Raw genomic sequence first — 18,220 nt, forward strand, 5'->3', positions numbered from 1 at the left:
TCAAACCGTGCTTAAAAATCGTATTGCACCGGTCTTGTTGTTCTTGCGTCGTTCGGTGATCCCACTCCGAACATGGCCTCGTGCGTCCTCGGGATCAAGTCGGATCGTGGCTTTTGCGTCTTGCAGACCCTGTGCTTCATCCTCGCTTGAATTGGTCAGACTGAGGTAGGTGTCGCGGCCACAGCTAGGACAGTGCAGGACAGATCTGGATAGACCTGTCCCATGCTATGATTGGCTGGCTACAACTCTGTACAAGGCCCTGCTAGTACAGGGGTTGGCGGAAGGAAGCTTGACAGACGTGCCCGCCACACCAATAGGCGCCAGCACGTTCCTTTCTTTCTCTCTTTCTTCTCTGTCTCTTCAGATCAGTCTCTCGTACAATATGAATACACATCTTTGGCTCTCGAGGTGGGCAGATAAACGTCCTTGAATTTGGTCAGAACCTCTTTCCTTCCACCTCCGCTGGCTGTCTTCAAACGTGAGCTAGGCGACGCCAAGCCCATCCAGCTCCTATGGTGTAACCTTCTTGGTGGAGTCAGATGCGATGACTCTTGCAGCACAGCTGAATCGGTCAGCGACGGATCTTCCAGGGGCCTTGGTTACTCAATGGCTTACATGGATTCGGCTCTTCGATCTTGATATCGCGGTCTGAATTTGAGGCTCTGAAGGAGGATCAATCTGGAAGCTGTCAGCAAGTACAAGAAGTTGCGCTGGAGAGCCTACAGAAGGGGCCCCTTTGATCAGTATGGAAGAGGAAAGAGAGTGGTTGAGGAAGAAGGTAAGGTAGGTCAAAAAGGCCTGCGGGTGAAATGATTGGATGATTTGCTAGCACAGCCACAACTCTGTACTAGGAACTCTTGTACAGACTTCTCGAAAAGGCTAGCGTGAATCAAGAAGACCTGCGGGTGAAATGATTGGATGATTGGCTAGCACAGCCACAACTCTGTACTAGGAATTCTTGTACAGACTTCTAGAAAAGGCTAGCGCGAACCTTACTCTAGGGAAGCCTATGGGCCGTGAGATGCAGAACGGTGGAGCAGACGCACTTTAGCTGCGACGATGGGGTTCGAGAAGTCTTACGATTTTTGGCCGGTCTAAGGCTGATGGAGGCTGTCCCCGAACTACCAAGCCCGGGATGACGCTCAGATACTTGTCAATTCCTTGGCAAACGCTCGTCGCCGCCGCCGCGGAGGTTCGTCGGTCCAAACTTGACGTCGACGACCCCCTGTCAACGCCACGAATCTTTTATCTTTCCACACCATACTTTGTGGGCTCCGAGACCGTCTCGTTCTGGATCTCGGCAGCTAAAAATCTTCGATATAAGCCTTCGAATGACTATAAACGAGGCCAAAAGCAAATATCGGCCGACATTCCGAGCGGATATCTTAAATTTTCTCGCCGTCACAGGCCAGGAGTGCTATAGGTCTACGCTGCCAACGGAGAGCTCGAGGAGACGTATCGAACGATACCATTTGGGACACTCCACAGCTTGAATTGCGCGAATGCGAGCCTCAAAACGGATCTCCCATACAAATTCGGGGCCAAAACTTGGAAATTTTGAAAAATCAAAAACTGGTCAAAACCACTTAAGAATAGGTCCAGAAGCAAGGGCGGCTTGCGAAATGTACGGAGCTGTGGTTTGGAACCGTGTAATACGCGTGGTTCTCGCGCTAGAGCGGATTCTGTCGACGAAAAGTGCGATTTTCGTCGTCGGCGCGACGCTGGGGTATCGCCATATCAGTTCCAGAGGATATATAATATATTGTCGGAGGATATTAGGCACTGGCCGAGACTCGGGGGCAGTTTATTTCGCGCAGAAACCTCTTCAGGCGGGAATGGTCGTCCTCTGTCGAACCCCTTCTGGCGACTTTTGCTCGACAACACGCTAAAATATCACCACACCAGTTCCAAAGCTCATCCAACACATTACTGGAAAGTTCCCGAGCAATAACCAGAGAGCCTCCAAACCTATATAGCTCAAAATCCTAAAAAGAACCTATTCCCGGGGAGAAAACCGCCGGAAACGGCCGGATTTATGTGTCAATTTTGGACATCGGAGCTCGACCCCCATCCAACTCAACAACCACCAGCTCGTATAGGTTTATACTCTAGCCACAGCTAGAGATGCTAAATCATATCCTCGGAGGACCAGTGAAAAAGATCTATATGCAATATGGGACGTTCGGTATTTACTTCAGTGCCAAGCCTATTGGCGGCTCGAGGACACCGATTCTCCTTACCTTACGGCTATAAGCACTTCCGGACCTTCCGGGGTCCGCACCGAGAATGGGTTTCGTGGTGGTGGTGGTGGTGGTGGTGATAGTCGGCAGGAGGCGGAATGTGAAGAAACAGCAAAGACCAACAGGAGCGAAGACCAATTGATCCATTGCCACTCTCTTCGGTGTAGGAACAGTGCCGCTTTTGGCACTGATTGGGGACCATTTCGTGAGTCGACCAAACCAAACAAAATGGATCAGAGCCATCAAGAAGCCATACGACGTGAATCGCGTCAAGTGTTCGAGGTCGAAGGGTTGAGGTCCGCTGCTCCGAGGAGAGAGACCAGGCGACGACCTTGCAGGCTTTTCGTTCAGGTCTTCAAGTTCGACCCCGGAGGAGATAAGGTATATATCTCGAATCAGTCGTAGTCGGCAGCATGGACTGTCCCTTTCGGACTGTAGTTATCGATTGTGCCACCGTGTCTGCAATGCCCCCAGTATCTGTTTCACCTTCAGCTCTCATCCAGCCGCCGCAGATGTTTCCAGCTACCGCATTCGTGATCACTGTGATCAGCACAGGTTTTCAGCATCGTGAAGAGGAGGAAAGGTGACTCGATACTCAGAGTGCGTGCCTGACAGCGGACGAGGCTGTCCAAGTGTAATTTTCGACCTTGTGCAAGGCCAATGGGTTCGCCGGGCAGAACACACCACTTGCTTTCACTTATGCGACGGATCAGGACGGCTATCATGGATGACCAGTATCCTTCATGCTGCCAGCAGTTCTTTGCAAAGTACTTTGAGGGACAATCTCCGCCTGCATGGGCTGTCGAAGCTCTCAAGAGAGGTAGTGACAAAATTCTGGCAGATGGTCCGAGACGGTGTGGTATCAAGATGATGCACATCCTCTCCTCCGTCTCGTGGATTTCTCCCATTGCCTATCTGCTGCCATTCGGGGATGCAGATGTAAAGAAGCACACTGCGAGTGTCGACGTATCTCGAAATATCGATACGACGAGAAAAGGCAGCGAGGAACGGAACCCGAATGATCTGTTCACGCATCTCATCCTTGGAGACAAGGATGTGGTGTCCGGCTGTGCTCGAATTCGGATTAATCAAGGCGTCGGCAGGAAACACCATGTCGAGGAGAGATATGGTCAGTGCGTTGACTTTGGTCGTTTTCTGTTCATATTCTTCCCTGGACCATATAGTACTACACCTTTATCTCTTTGTGTCGATCGTCGACCGTCAACGTGTTTGTCCACTTGACAGATCTGATCGTGTTCCATTCTCCCGAGGGACTCGATCCGGGCTCTAATAGTCATCTTAATAAAGCCAGGTCAAAACCCGCTCAACGGTCGAAGAGCTTGTGTGCTTCCAGTTAATGCAATTCGTCACCGGTGATACCAATGCGAACGGAAGAAGAGCTTCTTGTCCCGCTCCGCTATTCAGGCAAAGCACCTTATCTTCGTCCCTATCCGCACTTTTTCCGTGACGCTAATATTAAGCTTCAGAGATCGACAAGCTAGGCCCGTCCGAGCGTTCCGGAGTATCCCACCACATCTGAAACGTCCCTTCTTATCCAGAGGTAGTCACCATAGGCTCATTGCTACACGCTAGTAGTTGCCGAAGAAAGTGTGCCCGCGAATGTCGTCTTCGCGGCTTTTGATGAGGCCAGGACCTAAGGTGACACAGATTTGACCTCCGATCTGGACAGCGTGACCGTCGGAGTGGTGGCACGGAGGCAGCAGCACTAAGTAGACACTGCCTTGGAACGATAAAATGCTTTCGGCAACGTCGTTGGAAAATTGCCATCGTCCTTGGCTTGATTGGATCCCATGGGGTGACCAGGAACTCGCCGACGTGGCACAGCTTCTGCGTATGGCCGTGGACTCTCGTTTTCAAAAGGGCAGCGACTGCTCGTGGCCCCATGGGCGTCCAATGGCTTGACTTGTTGAATCACCGGTCGGTATATCATGGGGGAACAGAGAGTCGTCAGGGTGAAGCTGGGCTTTTCCGTCTCGACGAAGTCCGAGGTAAGGGCATGCGGCGATATCTCCGTTCAGCGGGCATACCTTGAGACGCTCTTTGGAGAGAAGGCCTTTCAGAAGCCAGTAGGGAATCCCCGAGCACGAGTTCTTCGCGTTTGCTCTTGGATTCGGCACCACTGAACTCCCATTCATCCCACCTGTCGTGGTCCGGCTTCTGGAGCACTTTCCACCAAAGGCCCAGCTGGTCGTCGACCACTGCGGCGACATTGACGCTGCCACCCCAGCCGGACACCGTAATGAATAATTTTCTCTGATCAAGACTCATCATCTCAAGAACGCAGGCCAAGCCCAGCGCCTGGAGCGGCTCCGAGGCTGAACCCGAAAATGTTCCAGCCGCCACTCGTTCATGGGAATCTCGCACGCCCACTACCCCCAGGCCGATTTGACATTGGTATGCTGAAGTTCTGTGGCTCTTCGATTACCCAGCTGCTTCCCTAGGATCGTCGCCGCCGAATGGAAGAAAGGAAGAGAAAATCCACATTTCATTGCACGTCACATGGATGTGTTTGATGCCATCTTTCCCGAACCACAGAAATATCAGCCGCTGTCAAGCCTGTCCTATCCCTCCATGGCCGTCTATGTTTCTTCTGATGGGAACCGGGGTAATGGTGCACGGTGGACTTCGACAGACGCTGTGTAAGAGGCTTGTGGTATTCTGCGGAATCCTGTAACCAGGGTGCGGCTGGGATGCTGCATGTCATGCTGTCGGCAAGCCCGGTCGAGTGAGGAACTTGATGTCACCACACTATGGTCTCAGACAAGAGCACCCTCTTCACGGAACTGACGAGGACGGGCACGAAGATTGGCGTGACGAGCATGTGTGTGGGCACGGCAATGTTAGTGTTTGGTTTTTTCACCTCTTGTAAGCTGCTTCTGGGATGGGATAACGGAAGTCAAAAAAGAAAAAACATGTACGTACATGCGCGGATACTAACGCATAACCTGCTCGCACGTCGCTAGAACCTTTTTTAGTCACTATTCCACCTCTCAGAATCGTTGCTCCCGGGAGTGCTCTCTTCCACCATATCCTCCCTCCTACGTCTCTCTACGATGGTGTAGGTACAGTATTCGCCACTTGCCACAGTGTGTTGTGCGAATCATAGCTGTGCTGTGCTGGACTGGACTGGACACGACAAGGAGTGTTGTCCTGAACTTATAGAGGCTAGATTCGATAGACTTGTCTAGATTCATCTATTCATCCATCCATCCCTCCATGTCATGTCATGTAACGTGCTCAATGTAGGAGAGAATACCCAGCAACAAATCAGTCAATCAGTCAAATTACTCAAGCCAGGTCCAGGACGACAGGTCACACGGGGAATGTACTTACTGTACACCACCACTCAGTACTTCCCAACGACAGAAACAGCAACGATAATAGAGAACAGGACAGGTCAAACACACAGACACACACACACACATGACACCGTCAGTCAATCTCGTGGTGAAGAAGAGGGATATCGTAGGAGATATGATATATATGTATCCTGGCTCCAGCACGTATATCATCAGGGCAGGTTACTTTATGGTTCAAATCACAGTTTGTCCCGAACCAGCTCTGTGAGAGAGATCTATGTATGTGTGTATGCGAGCCATCTGAGGTGATTCGTTCTTGTGAGGAATGTATGCTTTCTGAACGAGCCGCGTGTGCTAGCTCACCTCAACTCGCTATCAATTAGAAGGTGTCGATCAAATCCTCGCCTTTATCCTGGCCCAAGCTTAAGTCGAGCTGACTCACTGTGTCAAAATCCCGTAGTTTCTTTATTTTTCCCCTGTTAGAATGAATCCTTTTTAGCTCTCAGCGATTGAATCCTTTTATTCGACCCATATTACCAGCTATTCAGCCATTTGCTCGCACTCCACCATCATCGGTATCCATGTCCTGCTTGCTGAACAGCCCAAGATCGTATTCTTGATTTCATACCTCTCGCCTCATCGTCACTTCGACCCAACCAGCCAGTGCCTCTCGTCAGCCACATGGTCGACCTCCATGCCCGAACGCCAATGCCCCTTGTTCCAGAACCAATGGCTGACACTCGTGGCGTCCCATCTGCGGACGCAGATGCATACATACAAGAGAGGAAAAAAACAAACTAACGTGGACAGGGGTATGATCCGAATGCCCTTGACACAAGCCATCGGTACTGACCAGGAGCTCCACGATGTGATGTGTGTTGGGTCGCCGGGCAGTGCGCGATCCCGTAGTGTCGCTGCTTGATCTGGGCTTGGTCGGCCTCGCTGAGGAGCGTGCGTGTGCCAGCACCGAGTTGCGGTCGAACAGCCCGTGGTGCTCGTACAGGTCGGCTTCGCAGCTGAAATCCCGGTACTATCTCAGTGTGGCGTTGATGTCTTGCTGGGCCTTGCAGAAGTGGGTTTGGTTGGGATGCCGTGCCCCTCGCCGTAGACATGGGCGTCCTCATGGGCCAGTGTGCCGAGTTCTGTTAGAGACTTGGTCCAGTAAGTCCAGGGCCTCCATACGCTGGGAAAGAGTAGGAGTGTGACGGGTTTTTGGTTTCTTCAAAGATGCGATGGTATTGTCTCCAGGCCAGTAGATTGAGTGATATTGGCTCTTCGTTCCTGTAGGACGTCTCACATGAGCTTGGGGTATTCATCATATAGTAGCTTTGTGGCAGAGTTGCCCTCACATGTTGTCGTAGTATCTCGACATCTGAGTGATTCGGGGATTGGACGACCTGCAATCTTGGAACCGTTTTCCAAAGCTGCGCGCACGTCGACCCAAGAGCGCGTGGTAGCCGTCGTCGAATCCGATTATCCCGATTAAAGTCACTCTGTCGCCCAATCCCTTTTGCATGACCTTGTACATTCTTTGCACTAATTGTCGCTGATCGGTAGGAGTCCTGATTCGGTCACCAGATATCCTAACCGAGAATACCTCGTCGTATTGCGTCAAAGGTATTGCAACATTCAGCACAAAGGTTGCTTTGCTGTGCAGCGCTGTGCAGTGCTTTGCTCTTGCTAGATGTCTGCTGTCTCGAATGCTGATGTGGGACAAGATGGTGCATGTTCTCAAAAATGAATTGTGTCCCCCTTCTCAGCAATTCTGAGTAACCCACCTGGGTTCTGGCACTGTGAGAACTGGAAGGGGTCAAGCGGTACGAGACGCTCTGTGCAGGTCATTATGATGCTGAACGTGGGGAATCACGTCTCTCTTCCACGAATTCGACTTCTGGGCTCGCAGACAAGGAGGATGCGGATCGGGAAACGAAAGCACTCGTGTCGATCGACACATCGGCAATCAAATCATTCGTATCGGACTCTGACTCGTCTGTGTTCGAGAGATCGATGGCCTCGGGTGGCTGTGGTCGTTGACCGAAGGGGGGGCACGCCTACGTTCTGCGTTACGGATACGTGCTTCGTCTTGTTTCTGTGTACTTGCTCCTCGTCTTAAACTCGTCGGTCATCTCCTCGGCGCGGTCTCTCGATGCTGAATTCAGGAAGTTGTTCAGAGCAATAGTGCCTGCAGGAGGCATGATCAACGCTCTTGCGAGGGCAGAAATGTCATGTAGGCAAGAAATCGCCGTCGTGCGCACAGTGGTCCAACTCAATCACGGGTCGGACGTTGATCAACGGTTCTGAAACAAAAGAAACAAAGCTGGAAGATGTGTCCGGGGCGCAGTCAACCCATCTTGTTTGGGGGCAACAGTCGTGGAGTTGCACGGCCGTCTCTCGCCAATCCGGCAACTTATATGTGAAATAATAGTTCACAAATAGTCATCTGGGTTCAATAGAGTCGTCGCCGTCCGGGCTGCACGAACAGGCTGCGTTTCATTCTTCAACACTCGTTATCCACATACAATGCTCTAGCTGAGGCGGGCACATCCCTCAATACCTCCTTGATCGTTCTATCGGTCGCCAGCCATGGGAGCCGCAAACACCATTCTCCAACTCGGCCCAAAAGTCAGAGTAAGCCCCCATAAGAATCCAGTCCTCCGCTCTTCTGCGTACACGGAGGCATGACATGGGCTGCATCACCACAGAGTACTACTCTTCCCACGGCCCATTTGTTGCAGCTTCGGGCTGCCACAGTGAAAGACCTCGATGGCAGAACATGGATGCAATCAATTAAGTATTGAACAGAATCTTTCACACTGTTCGGCAGCGTCTAAGCGAGGGGCAGAGACACGACACCATGAGGACTATGCAGACTTACCCGTAATCCGCGCCTGGATGAGTCAAGTATGGTAGGACGAATTCAGAAGCCCTTTCCCAAGCAGCCATTTCATCTGGATCCTCTCCCTTTTCTGACCAGCATCCTGAATCGAATGTCCGGGGCAACGTTCTCAGCGCAATCCAGGTCGAGATGAGAGTATATCGGGTCCGGTGTTAGTTTTGGGCTCTGGGGAGGAAGGTAAGGTCAATCACTTCAACCTCCTCCTTCTTCATTTTGAGGTTCTTATCCCCCAGAGAAATATCTCGCAGTGCATTTGATAGCGTCTCTGCCGGATCGTTCTCCTTGCCCGAGCCTTGATGATCACCAAAGGTAAGGCGCCATCGAGTTGGCGATCCACGGTGCAGCCTTCTTCGCGGACGTTTTGGAAACTTTTATTGTCGGCCTTGTAAAATCATCATCGGCCGAAATTGACGCTGAAGACTCATGGGAGCCTAGTTCCGCGTCGTGTCAACAATAAAGCCACTCAGGTCTGTGTCTTTATCCTCGTCGTCCGTCCCTGCCTCAATCTCCGCCATCGTCGTTGCATCACCCTCCTCAAGGAAAAATCTGCTCGCAGGGTTGTCACCCCTCTAAGGAGCAGTGTGTTCAGGGAGTGAGACTCTGGTGCAGCGGATGATCTCTGCTGGAGCAGACTTGGATCGGTGCTCGTCTGGGAGATGGGGCGCTACCGCACTTCAACGGCCTGCTGAACGTGGGTTCGGTGCCATCTTCGACATCTTGCGCAGCGCCGGTGCTAAACTCGACTCTTCCTCGACTTCAAACCGTGCAACGACAATTCTTCAAGGATTTGTCAGACACCATGACTACGAGCGGTCTTTTGGCCTGCTGAGAAACGGCGTGTCTCCAAACGGGAAGTGTGAAGCTGGCTCTTCGCCGCTGGCGGCCTGACTGCCCTGTATCTGGTGGTTGCAATCAAGCATACGAGCATTGTCGAATTGTTACTTGAGCAAGGGGCCGATGTCTATGCCATTTGGCGCCGGAGGAGCTTTTCAGCCTCAGTATCATGGATTATGGCTTCATCCGGAAATTCGGACCTGGAAATCACGAAGATCTTGCTTCAGCATGGTGTGGATCCTTACATGGGCGTTCTTGGCATCGACGAGAAGCAGGCGAGCGAAAAGCGTCCAAACAAAGATTGGGTTGCACTTGAGGAAGCATGTTGGCGTGAAGACGTCCAGATGGTCGGCGCTAGTGGATCTATTCTATCAACCGCCTACTCTCCCCCTGGTGACCCTCGCTCAGCGCGTGGAGAGATGATGACAGGTTGAAATGGCCTCGAAAGCTGCATGTCTTGTGCACAAATCATGGTTATCATGGTGTCCCATTGCGCTTGTAGACGTCCTTCTGCGCCTGGTCGTGCAGAAAATCATCCTGAGAAGGAACCGGAAGGATGTAAACTTCCGAGAACTCGTTCGGGATATGGACAGCACCGGGCGGAGTACTTGTGTGCGCCGTTTATGTCAATCTCGTCATGGACCTAGAAGGTGTATTGTCTCGAGCTGACCTAGATACCACGTGGTTGGCACGCGGCAGTTGTACGCATAGTGCTCAGCCTCCTTTTCGGCCTCTTTCTCTTATTTTGCCTCGTCGCTGCTCTTCCATGGCTTTCCACCGGGAATATACTTGGTATCAATCTCTTCCGGTGTTCGGCCCTGGCCTTCAACAACAAAGAAGTACACCAGGGGGATGGCGACCAGGTTGCAGCCAGCGAAGACGTAGCCGTAGAGGAAGTCGATATCTCCGATGATGAAAGGTGTGCAGAAGGCGATGGGTCAGCTCCACAGCCAGTTTGAGGCGGTAGACATTGCCATGCTCTTGGCCCGGTATCTTGATGACGGATACATTTCACCGCACCAGGAACACAAAACCCTCACTGCGACCGCAGATTCTCGCGCTTGGACAACCTACGCCAGCATGCTCAGACCGTGCGGGTCAACGAGGAGATCCCCACCGACTGCTCTCCCTCGCCTTGACATACTCTGTCCGTGGCCGCTTCTTGCTTTGTGCGTTGTTGTACTTCTGAATTGTGTGAAAATCCATTTCTTTTGTCGAGTACTGGAGATCCGACGCGACCCTGGTGATCCCGCGACCTACCTCCGCCTCGTGTGAATAGTACCATCAGTATTCGATCTCATTGATCAACGTCTCCGTCTCCACCGCCATGATATGGAGGATGAGGAGGCTCTTTAGAGCGCCGCTGCTAACAAGACTCAGAAGTTCAGAGGTGGGTCGTGAGAGACCGACGGAGAGCGAAGAGGTCGGCTCAGAGAGGGGGAAGAGGCGGAAGCTGGAAGAGAAGACACGATGCAAACACGGTCCTCATCGAGCAAGACCGCTTTGAGGGCGCCGAAGAAATACACATCTGCACGGGAGTCAGTCCGGTGAATTCCCCATCACTCGACCGGCCAAGAGGAGGCGTGAAAATGGACATGTGCCCAACTCAACACAAGTTCAAGACGGCACGCAGAACGAGCTCGTGAAGGTGAATGGTGATGCATATTCGCTTGCTGCAAGTCCAGATGGTCGAACCCTGGGCTCTGGGAACACTCGTGGGACGATTCATCTCTGGGACTTTGAGACCCTTTGCTCATGATACTCGATAAAGAGTCGCCTTGACGAGGGACGGAGACTCTCCACTATAGGGCATGCTCATTGCGCCATTTCGGAAACTCCCAAGTGGTAAGCCCAGAAAAGTAAGAATGATAAGTCATTTCACAGGTCCCGCACTCCCATAGTAGACTTCATCCATTCACTCAATGAACTTCAAGAAGCAGATTAAAGATTTCCCATCCGATCCACCCCGCAGCGTTCACGGATCCGAAAGATGCACAGCGAGAGAAGGAGCGAAGAGGAAGAACCGGCCAGTCTACTCCATCTAACTAGATAGACGCCGATATCTCGATATTCAGGTCGCAGGTCATGTCTTCTCCTCCTGCAAAGGCGAACGATTCTCTGACGCAGGGTCTGAAACCATATGCTTTGGATTGCGAGATGGTTCTGACAAGCGATGGAAAGCATTCCCTTGCGCGCGTCTCTGTCCTTGGCTGGGTCGGCCGAACTGTGGTGGACAGGTACGTCAAGCCGGCGCTAGCCATCGGGAATTACTTCACAGAAGTCTCTGGCATAACTGGAGAAATTCTTGAAAATGTCCCGCCGACGTCGACGTTGCCCGGTACGTAAACGCCGCAAATGACGGCTCTTTGGGGCGGGAGTCATGCGTGTCATTGCGCAGCCGATGGGTGGATGCATCCGCAAGCATTCGATCTCGGTGGGTTCGAGGGGGCTCAGTTTGTTCAACATCGAGAAGGGAGAGGAGTCCCGGCGTCCAAGTTGTCCGGGAACATCTCGTCGAGCTGATGAATGATGCGATTCTTCACCGATGGGTTCTTGCTGAAATAATAAGTCATCCAGTTCATGGTAATGCTCCCTGTGCTGGCCCCAGCAACCATCAACGAAGAGGCCTGAGCTCTGAGCTCTGGAACGTCCATTCGTCCGCCAGGTTTTGGGTGCTGTGCCTCGATGAAGCGCTGCATGATGTCTTGACTCTGCTTGCCACCAAGTGGCATTCGGCAACGGTTATCCTGATAACGTTTCGCCAGTGCCTGTCTGGCATACTCCAAGTATTCAAGTCGCGCTGTGTACAACTGCTGAATGTACGGCCATGGCACCATGCTGAGTATTCTCACGTTGTATTTGCCGAAAGGGAGCATGCCGCTGAGAGTGGTAAAGATGACCTCACCGACACTGATCGGGCACTCCGTGGGCGCGAAGGTCGCCATAACGCCGCGCTAAAGGGCGACTTTAGCACGTACCTAGAGGCGATAAAGGAGATTGACGAGATGAGGCCGCTGCAACCGGCGGAGCGACGCGGACAAGAGCCTCTCGAAGTATGAGCCGGAGCTGGCAATCCGGCAGTTCCTGCTGACAAACCTGGTCACAATGCCCGTTGTACGCGGTACCCCGGGGCAGTAGCAGCAGCAACACGGAGCAGCAAAACGGAGCAGCAACACGGAGCAGCAGGAGCAGCAGCAGCGGCAGCAGCAATAGCAGTAATAGCACCAGCAACAGTAGCACCAGCAACAGTAGCACCAGCAACAGCAACAGCAACAGCAACAGCAACAGCAACAGCAACACGGAGCACGCAAGGAGAAACACCACGAGACGGCGCTGCGCTTCCGCATCAAAAAGGGATCCCAAAGACGATAATGCCAACGACTCTACCATCACCCGCCGTTGGCTTTGGCCGCGATTGGGACAGTGACTGCGAGATGGTGACATTGTGCTCACTGAGACAGGACGCCAAACTATAGCGTATTTGAGACAAGATTCCCCAAAACTGTGATCAACATCAGCCCGATCCTATCGGGAAGCATTGGATATGCGACCGGTGCGTGCCAGAGTCCAGCATTGGCCACCAAAGAGCTGGGTGGTAACCGTCGGACCATCCTCTTCACCGGCGATGGCAGCTTCCAGCTCACTTGCCAGGAAGTAAGCACGATAGTCCGATTCCTCAGAACAGTATCAAGCCGTGCCAGTCCTTTCCCGGCGCCTTCACGCATGTCGCGACCAGATTGCATCGTCGAGCACGGTGTTCTTCTCGCCTGTTCCTTGCCTGCCCCTGCCGTATTGCTTCCGTTGTTGCCAGTATGGCCGGGCTTGTTATGAGGACAATAACCGTCGAGAGCACCATTTTCGCCCGGAGGGATGCGTGAGACTGTATGGGTTTTTCAGATTTGGCTCGTCTTGCTGTGCACCTGGGCCTGGGACATCGGAAGGTATTCGAGGGCAATGCTCCAACAATGATTTGGTGGAGAAGGTACGAGAGCCGGGCCAGGATGGCAGAAAGCTGGTTCGATCGTCCTTCCGCGTCCCTGTCAATCCGTTCAGCAGAGATACCTGCGCAAGATATTTCCCTGTCAGGCCGGTGTATTCATGCAGACCTGTAGCCTCCACGGTCTCTCTGATCGAGTGGAAGGGAATCAGGAAGATGGAATCGCTCTGGGCACGTGTCGAAATTTTGTATTTCGGGGATGAGCATCGCGGAATCATGGATGGCACATCATTCAGCGAGAGCCTGTACGTGTAGGTGCGCACTGGGGCATGGTAGGACACAACCACCGACGCGGCAGTTGGTCGAGCACAATGGCGCCGGACCACTGACACTGAGCCTAGAAGGGGCTAATGGTGGGTGATTCAAGGCTGATAAAAGACTGGCCAAAAATAATAGTGAGAGGCGTCACCAGCTGAGGCGAGCAGAAGGCAGTGTCTGTGTGTCTGTGTGTCTGTGTCTGGAGGTGAAAGTTGCAGCCGCAGTCGCAGTCGCAGTTACAAGGCCGGAATCGGGAACTCAAGGTGACATCGGCGCTTGTGGCTCCGTCTCTGTCTGAGTCTCAGTCTCACATGCCAAACACAACAAACTTTTTCTTCGCCTTTTCCTCTCTCTCTATTTACACAACACCAACAACTTGCTCCCTTTTCCCCTTGTGATGTCTTGCTTTTTTGGAAGCCCCGAACCCGTTGTTGGTTCTTTCGGTACCCTTTCGTTGTGGGTAGAAGGCGTCTCTTTTCTGAGCTGAGAACTGTTGATGACAGCCACTAGATGGCTCCCTTTTCTCGCTTGTCTCGTTCTCAAACAGCATATGTGCTTCAATTGTTGGATTCCATCGTCTGTGGACAGTCTTTCTTTGGGGCTTACTCGTTGCACTCTACGTGATCAAGGACACATTGTTATCCATAGACGAGAAGATGATGGCAGAATCTACGCTATGTGACACCCTGTCCGACGTCCCACGTCCTGCGTACAGTGTATCTCAGATCTGTCTATCCGTCTCCCTCAGTTGCTGATCTTAATTCTATATTCTGTCTCATTTGTGTGGTCATTGCTTGTGGTCTTCGTCTTATCGACTCATCCTTCCGCGTCCTATCTTGACTTTCGACAAGGATTCCATTTTGATACTCCGTCAGGACCTTGCACAAGCTCGTTTTGTTGTTTATCGGCACTCCCCATCATCTCTTCCACCAATACTGGCCTCACATCCCTCTTGCAAATATATCTGGATTCAACCGTGTCTTCGAGAACTGCCAACCGAGAGCGATAGGCAGCTCCACGACCTGATCACGCCGAAAGCCTGAAGGCGGTACCTGGCTTACTCGCTTCAGCTCGTCTGGACTCGAAATGAGATGTCCGACACATGCATGAAGACGTGATGAAAGGGAATGTTTTCCACGGTTGTGGACATGGAATGACTGTCCGATAACCAAGTTTTTGCGTTACGGCAGTTAAGCAACGACAAGTCTCACGGTATATCGGTGGAAGGGTGGCTTATTACGGGTAAGGCCAAACGAAACACCCTTCCTCTCCCAGACGCTGGTCTCTGCTCAGGTTCACTTCGGACATCGCAGTCTGTTGCATCTATCCCACAAAGCGGCCGTGAACCATTGCAGCAGAGCTATCATAAGCACTCAGCGCCCACCACGTCATTTTCCGGATGTTTTCGTCTCGATCCCAATCAAACGGGTTGGAATTGGTCGTGTCAAAGTGGACCTCTCGATGCATATTGAGTTGCTGAGCCAGTTTGGCGCCTACGCCCAGGACCGAAACGAAAGATCAAGTGCTCCGTGGTAGATGAATACGCTACCTATCAATAGCGACGTTTGGACGGCGGTAACACTTTCTTGAGAAATGATGGTTGAGTAGGTGCTCCTCACCGTCTCGAGACAGGTCTGGGTGATTACGTCCAGCTCGGCAGAATCGGGTCTCCTCCCGATCTAAGGGGACAAAGCACCGTTTCTCTGTGTATACTTGGCACCCATGGCAATCATATCAGAGTCAACATCAAAAAGCCATAAAGATGATCAACTCCAAGATGGTTGACTGCAATACAATCTACGAGTGGCAGCGGAATCCAGGACGACCTCGTTTGCTGTGGGTGGAAGAGTACAAGGTGAAAAATGTCTGGAGTCAGGTCGGGCGCCTGAGGATCCTATTCCAGTGTCACAAGATGCATTCGCAGCGCAGTCCATGGATCTTTGCCCTTATTTGCTGACAGAATCTCAAAGAAGAGCTTCCCCGTATACGTTCCGAAGTGCCGCCGATCACGTGATCGTCCAACGACATGCGAGAGTTCCATCGACGCATTCCACGACATCTCCCCAGCGCTGCGGCGTGCAGGCTCCTTATACTACCAGGACCTTCCTGAGTCGTATACTACCGTGTTTTCGAGAGGTGCATCTCGTCCGGGCAAGGAACGGTCTTTTGGACATGCCAAGAGCGCCGAATGGGGCGGGAAAGTCGACTTTTACTGGGCATTCCGCTGAGCCGTCAGTCCACCGACACATTGCAGCTCGATTTAGCACTTTGGTTAGTAATATAACGGCGGTGCTAACGTTTATACAGTCGAAAAGATCGAAACGGACCGCTTCTGAGCTGGGAACGGACTGAAAATAGTCTCGTTTTGTGCCGATCCGACATACGCCGAGCTCGACCCCCATCCAAAATCATAACCACTGATGCCCACGACTTCGCGAGTGAGATATAGCTAGAGAAAGAAAAGATTATCTTCAGCAGATATGTGAGACGGAAGAAGATATAGGTTTGCGCGGACGGTATCGTTTTCAGCGCCCCGTGAAAAACGCCGCCAAAAAAAAAAGGTTTTTCGCGTCCCGACTGTCCCCCGTGCTGATATTATAGACTCAACCGTAACGGGCTCCTTTGCCACGCTAAGCGCGATCTCCTGAGTATATTTACGAAGCGCCCAGCTCAGATACCGCTACTCTAGAGCCATCGACGCTAGCAAATCCGGTCACGGCGCGACGACGCGATTGTCCACCAACCAAGCCCTGGACACGGGAGTCGAGTATATCGCTGAGTTCTCCTACTCTGTCGCTCCCTTGGATAACAATCAGAATGCGAATCGGATGCGAATTGACGAAGTTGGATTTTTCACCCCCGTCGATTTTTTGGCGAAAATTTCATCCGCCGAATTTTGACCCCGGAATAGCGCCATCGTGACCGGCGTGTCGCAGAACGTATAGAACCATACGAAACATTACGCTCCGGGGCGTGGTGCGGACGTGGGAATGGTTTTCGTCGCGACGGGGGGCCCTCTTGGCACCCGGGGAGGTCTCGATGAATTAGCACGTGGGAGGTATATAAGACGTCGTGCTATGATGGGAATGACGTAAAACGCATATAATTATACTTGAAATCGATCTCCGGGGCGTGATGCGGACGTGGGAATGGTTTTTGTCGCGCCCGGGGTCCTTCTTGGCACCGAGACAGGATTCGGTCAATTGGCACGTGGGACGTGTACAAGACGCAATATCATGACGGGAGTGGCGTAAAACGCATGTAATTATACTTGAAATCGCTCTCCGGGACATGGTGCGGACGTGGGAATGGTTTTCGTCGCGACGGGGGTCCCCCTTGGCACCGGGGGCGGATTCGGCGAATTGGCATATGGGACGTGCTTAAGAGGTCGTGCCATGACGGGCGCAACGTAAAACGCACGGGAATATAGTTAAAGTCGCTCTCCGGGGCGTGGTGCGGACGTGGGATAGTTTTCGTCGCGCCCGGGGGCCTCCTTAGCACCGAGATAGGATTCGGCGAATTGGCACGTGGGACCTGTATGAGACACCGTGCCATGACGGGCGCAACGTAAAACGCACGAAGATATGCGCGAAATTGCTCTCCGGGTTATGGTGCGGGCGTGGGAATAGTTTTTATCTCGCCGCGGGTCCCCCGGACACCGGATAGGTTTCGGGCAATTAGACGAAGTAGGAAGGCGAAGCTGTCGAAGTGACGTTAACGCTAGTGCTATTAGACGTCCTCGGGGTAGCGGCAGGGCAAAAGGTTATTGGAGGAGACGCTCTAGGGTGTCAGGCGATAGAAGACCTCTTAGTTATATTTAGGTGGTTCGGTGATGAGTTGATTTTGACCAAGAGACCGTGTCACCCGGGAAGCAGGGCTGTTACAATGACTGTTACAATACGCTTCCCGGCCGACAACACCCCATGGGGTGAACGGCCCCCAATGCCAAGTCGGGCCCCAATGCCAAGACAGACCCCAATGCCAAGACGGACCCCAATGCCAAGTCTGCCCCCAAAGGGTATACACAGAAGAGATAAATAGGACCTCTATTCTCGCACTGCTGGAGAGACCCTCAACAGTGCGAGAAGTCGATGTCTCAAGGACAGCTTAATAAAAGAATCAAGATACGTGTTCAACCCTCTGACTCTTCGTCTAACGATCCCACCCCCAAAGCTCTCTGACAGCTATGATGGCTACCGCGATAGCTATCACGATCGCTGCCTGCTTGCAGAGTGAACCCGACCCGACTCGGCTCGGCTGGATTGACATATCAGCTCCTGTCACTCTCCGAATACCTAACGGATACACCCGTTCGTCCGCATCTTTCCAGCTCGCGCGAACCCAATATTTAGTCCAGAATCTTTTCATCTTCTGCGGTTTGATAGAAATATCTATCTCCCTCCGAATTGCTGTATCGCCATAGGTTCCTTTAGAGATTTTCAAGAAAGGAAGATTTCTTGATGGTGTCTCTCCGAACGCGAAAGTCTCCCGAAAAATCGACTCTGGGACACCAGTAGCATCCCGTTCCCACACCTCCCACAGTATCTTCGTTGCCCCAATCACCTTGGCGGTACCGTACCAAATCACACCGGTTATCTCGTCTATTCGAAATTCCTGAGAGACTTCGGTCGATACCGGAGATTTGAATGTTGGCGTTTCGGTCATTTTGATTAGA

The 18,220-nt window shown here is 52.2% G+C and overlaps 2 protein-coding genes across 2 annotated transcripts; one reads left to right on the forward strand and one right to left on the reverse strand.

Moving 5' to 3' along the window:
* Window positions 1-2,963: 2,963 nt before the first annotated feature.
* AYL99_11863 (hypothetical protein) lies at window positions 2,964-3,898 on the forward strand (the record flags this gene model as incomplete). Its single annotated transcript, XM_018843367.1, has 2 exons — window positions 2,964-3,369; window positions 3,834-3,898. 2 exons carry the CDS (start codon window positions 2,964-2,966, stop codon window positions 3,896-3,898), a joined length of 471 nt encoding a protein of 156 aa, XP_018687350.1.
* Window positions 3,899-11,749: 7,851 nt separating this feature from the next.
* AYL99_11864 (hypothetical protein) lies at window positions 11,750-12,235 on the reverse strand (the record flags this gene model as incomplete). The annotated part of the gene is made up of 1 exon (XM_018843368.1): window positions 11,750-12,235. One exon carries the CDS (start codon window positions 12,233-12,235, stop codon window positions 11,750-11,752), a length of 486 nt encoding a protein of 161 aa, XP_018687351.1.
* Between the last annotated feature and the right edge of the window lie 5,985 nt (window positions 12,236-18,220).

This window comes from Fonsecaea erecta (genome assembly GCF_001651985.1).
Source record: "Fonsecaea erecta strain CBS 125763 chromosome Unknown Scaff17, whole genome shotgun sequence".
Classification (NCBI taxonomy): Eukaryota; Fungi; Ascomycota; class Eurotiomycetes; order Chaetothyriales; family Herpotrichiellaceae; genus Fonsecaea; species Fonsecaea erecta.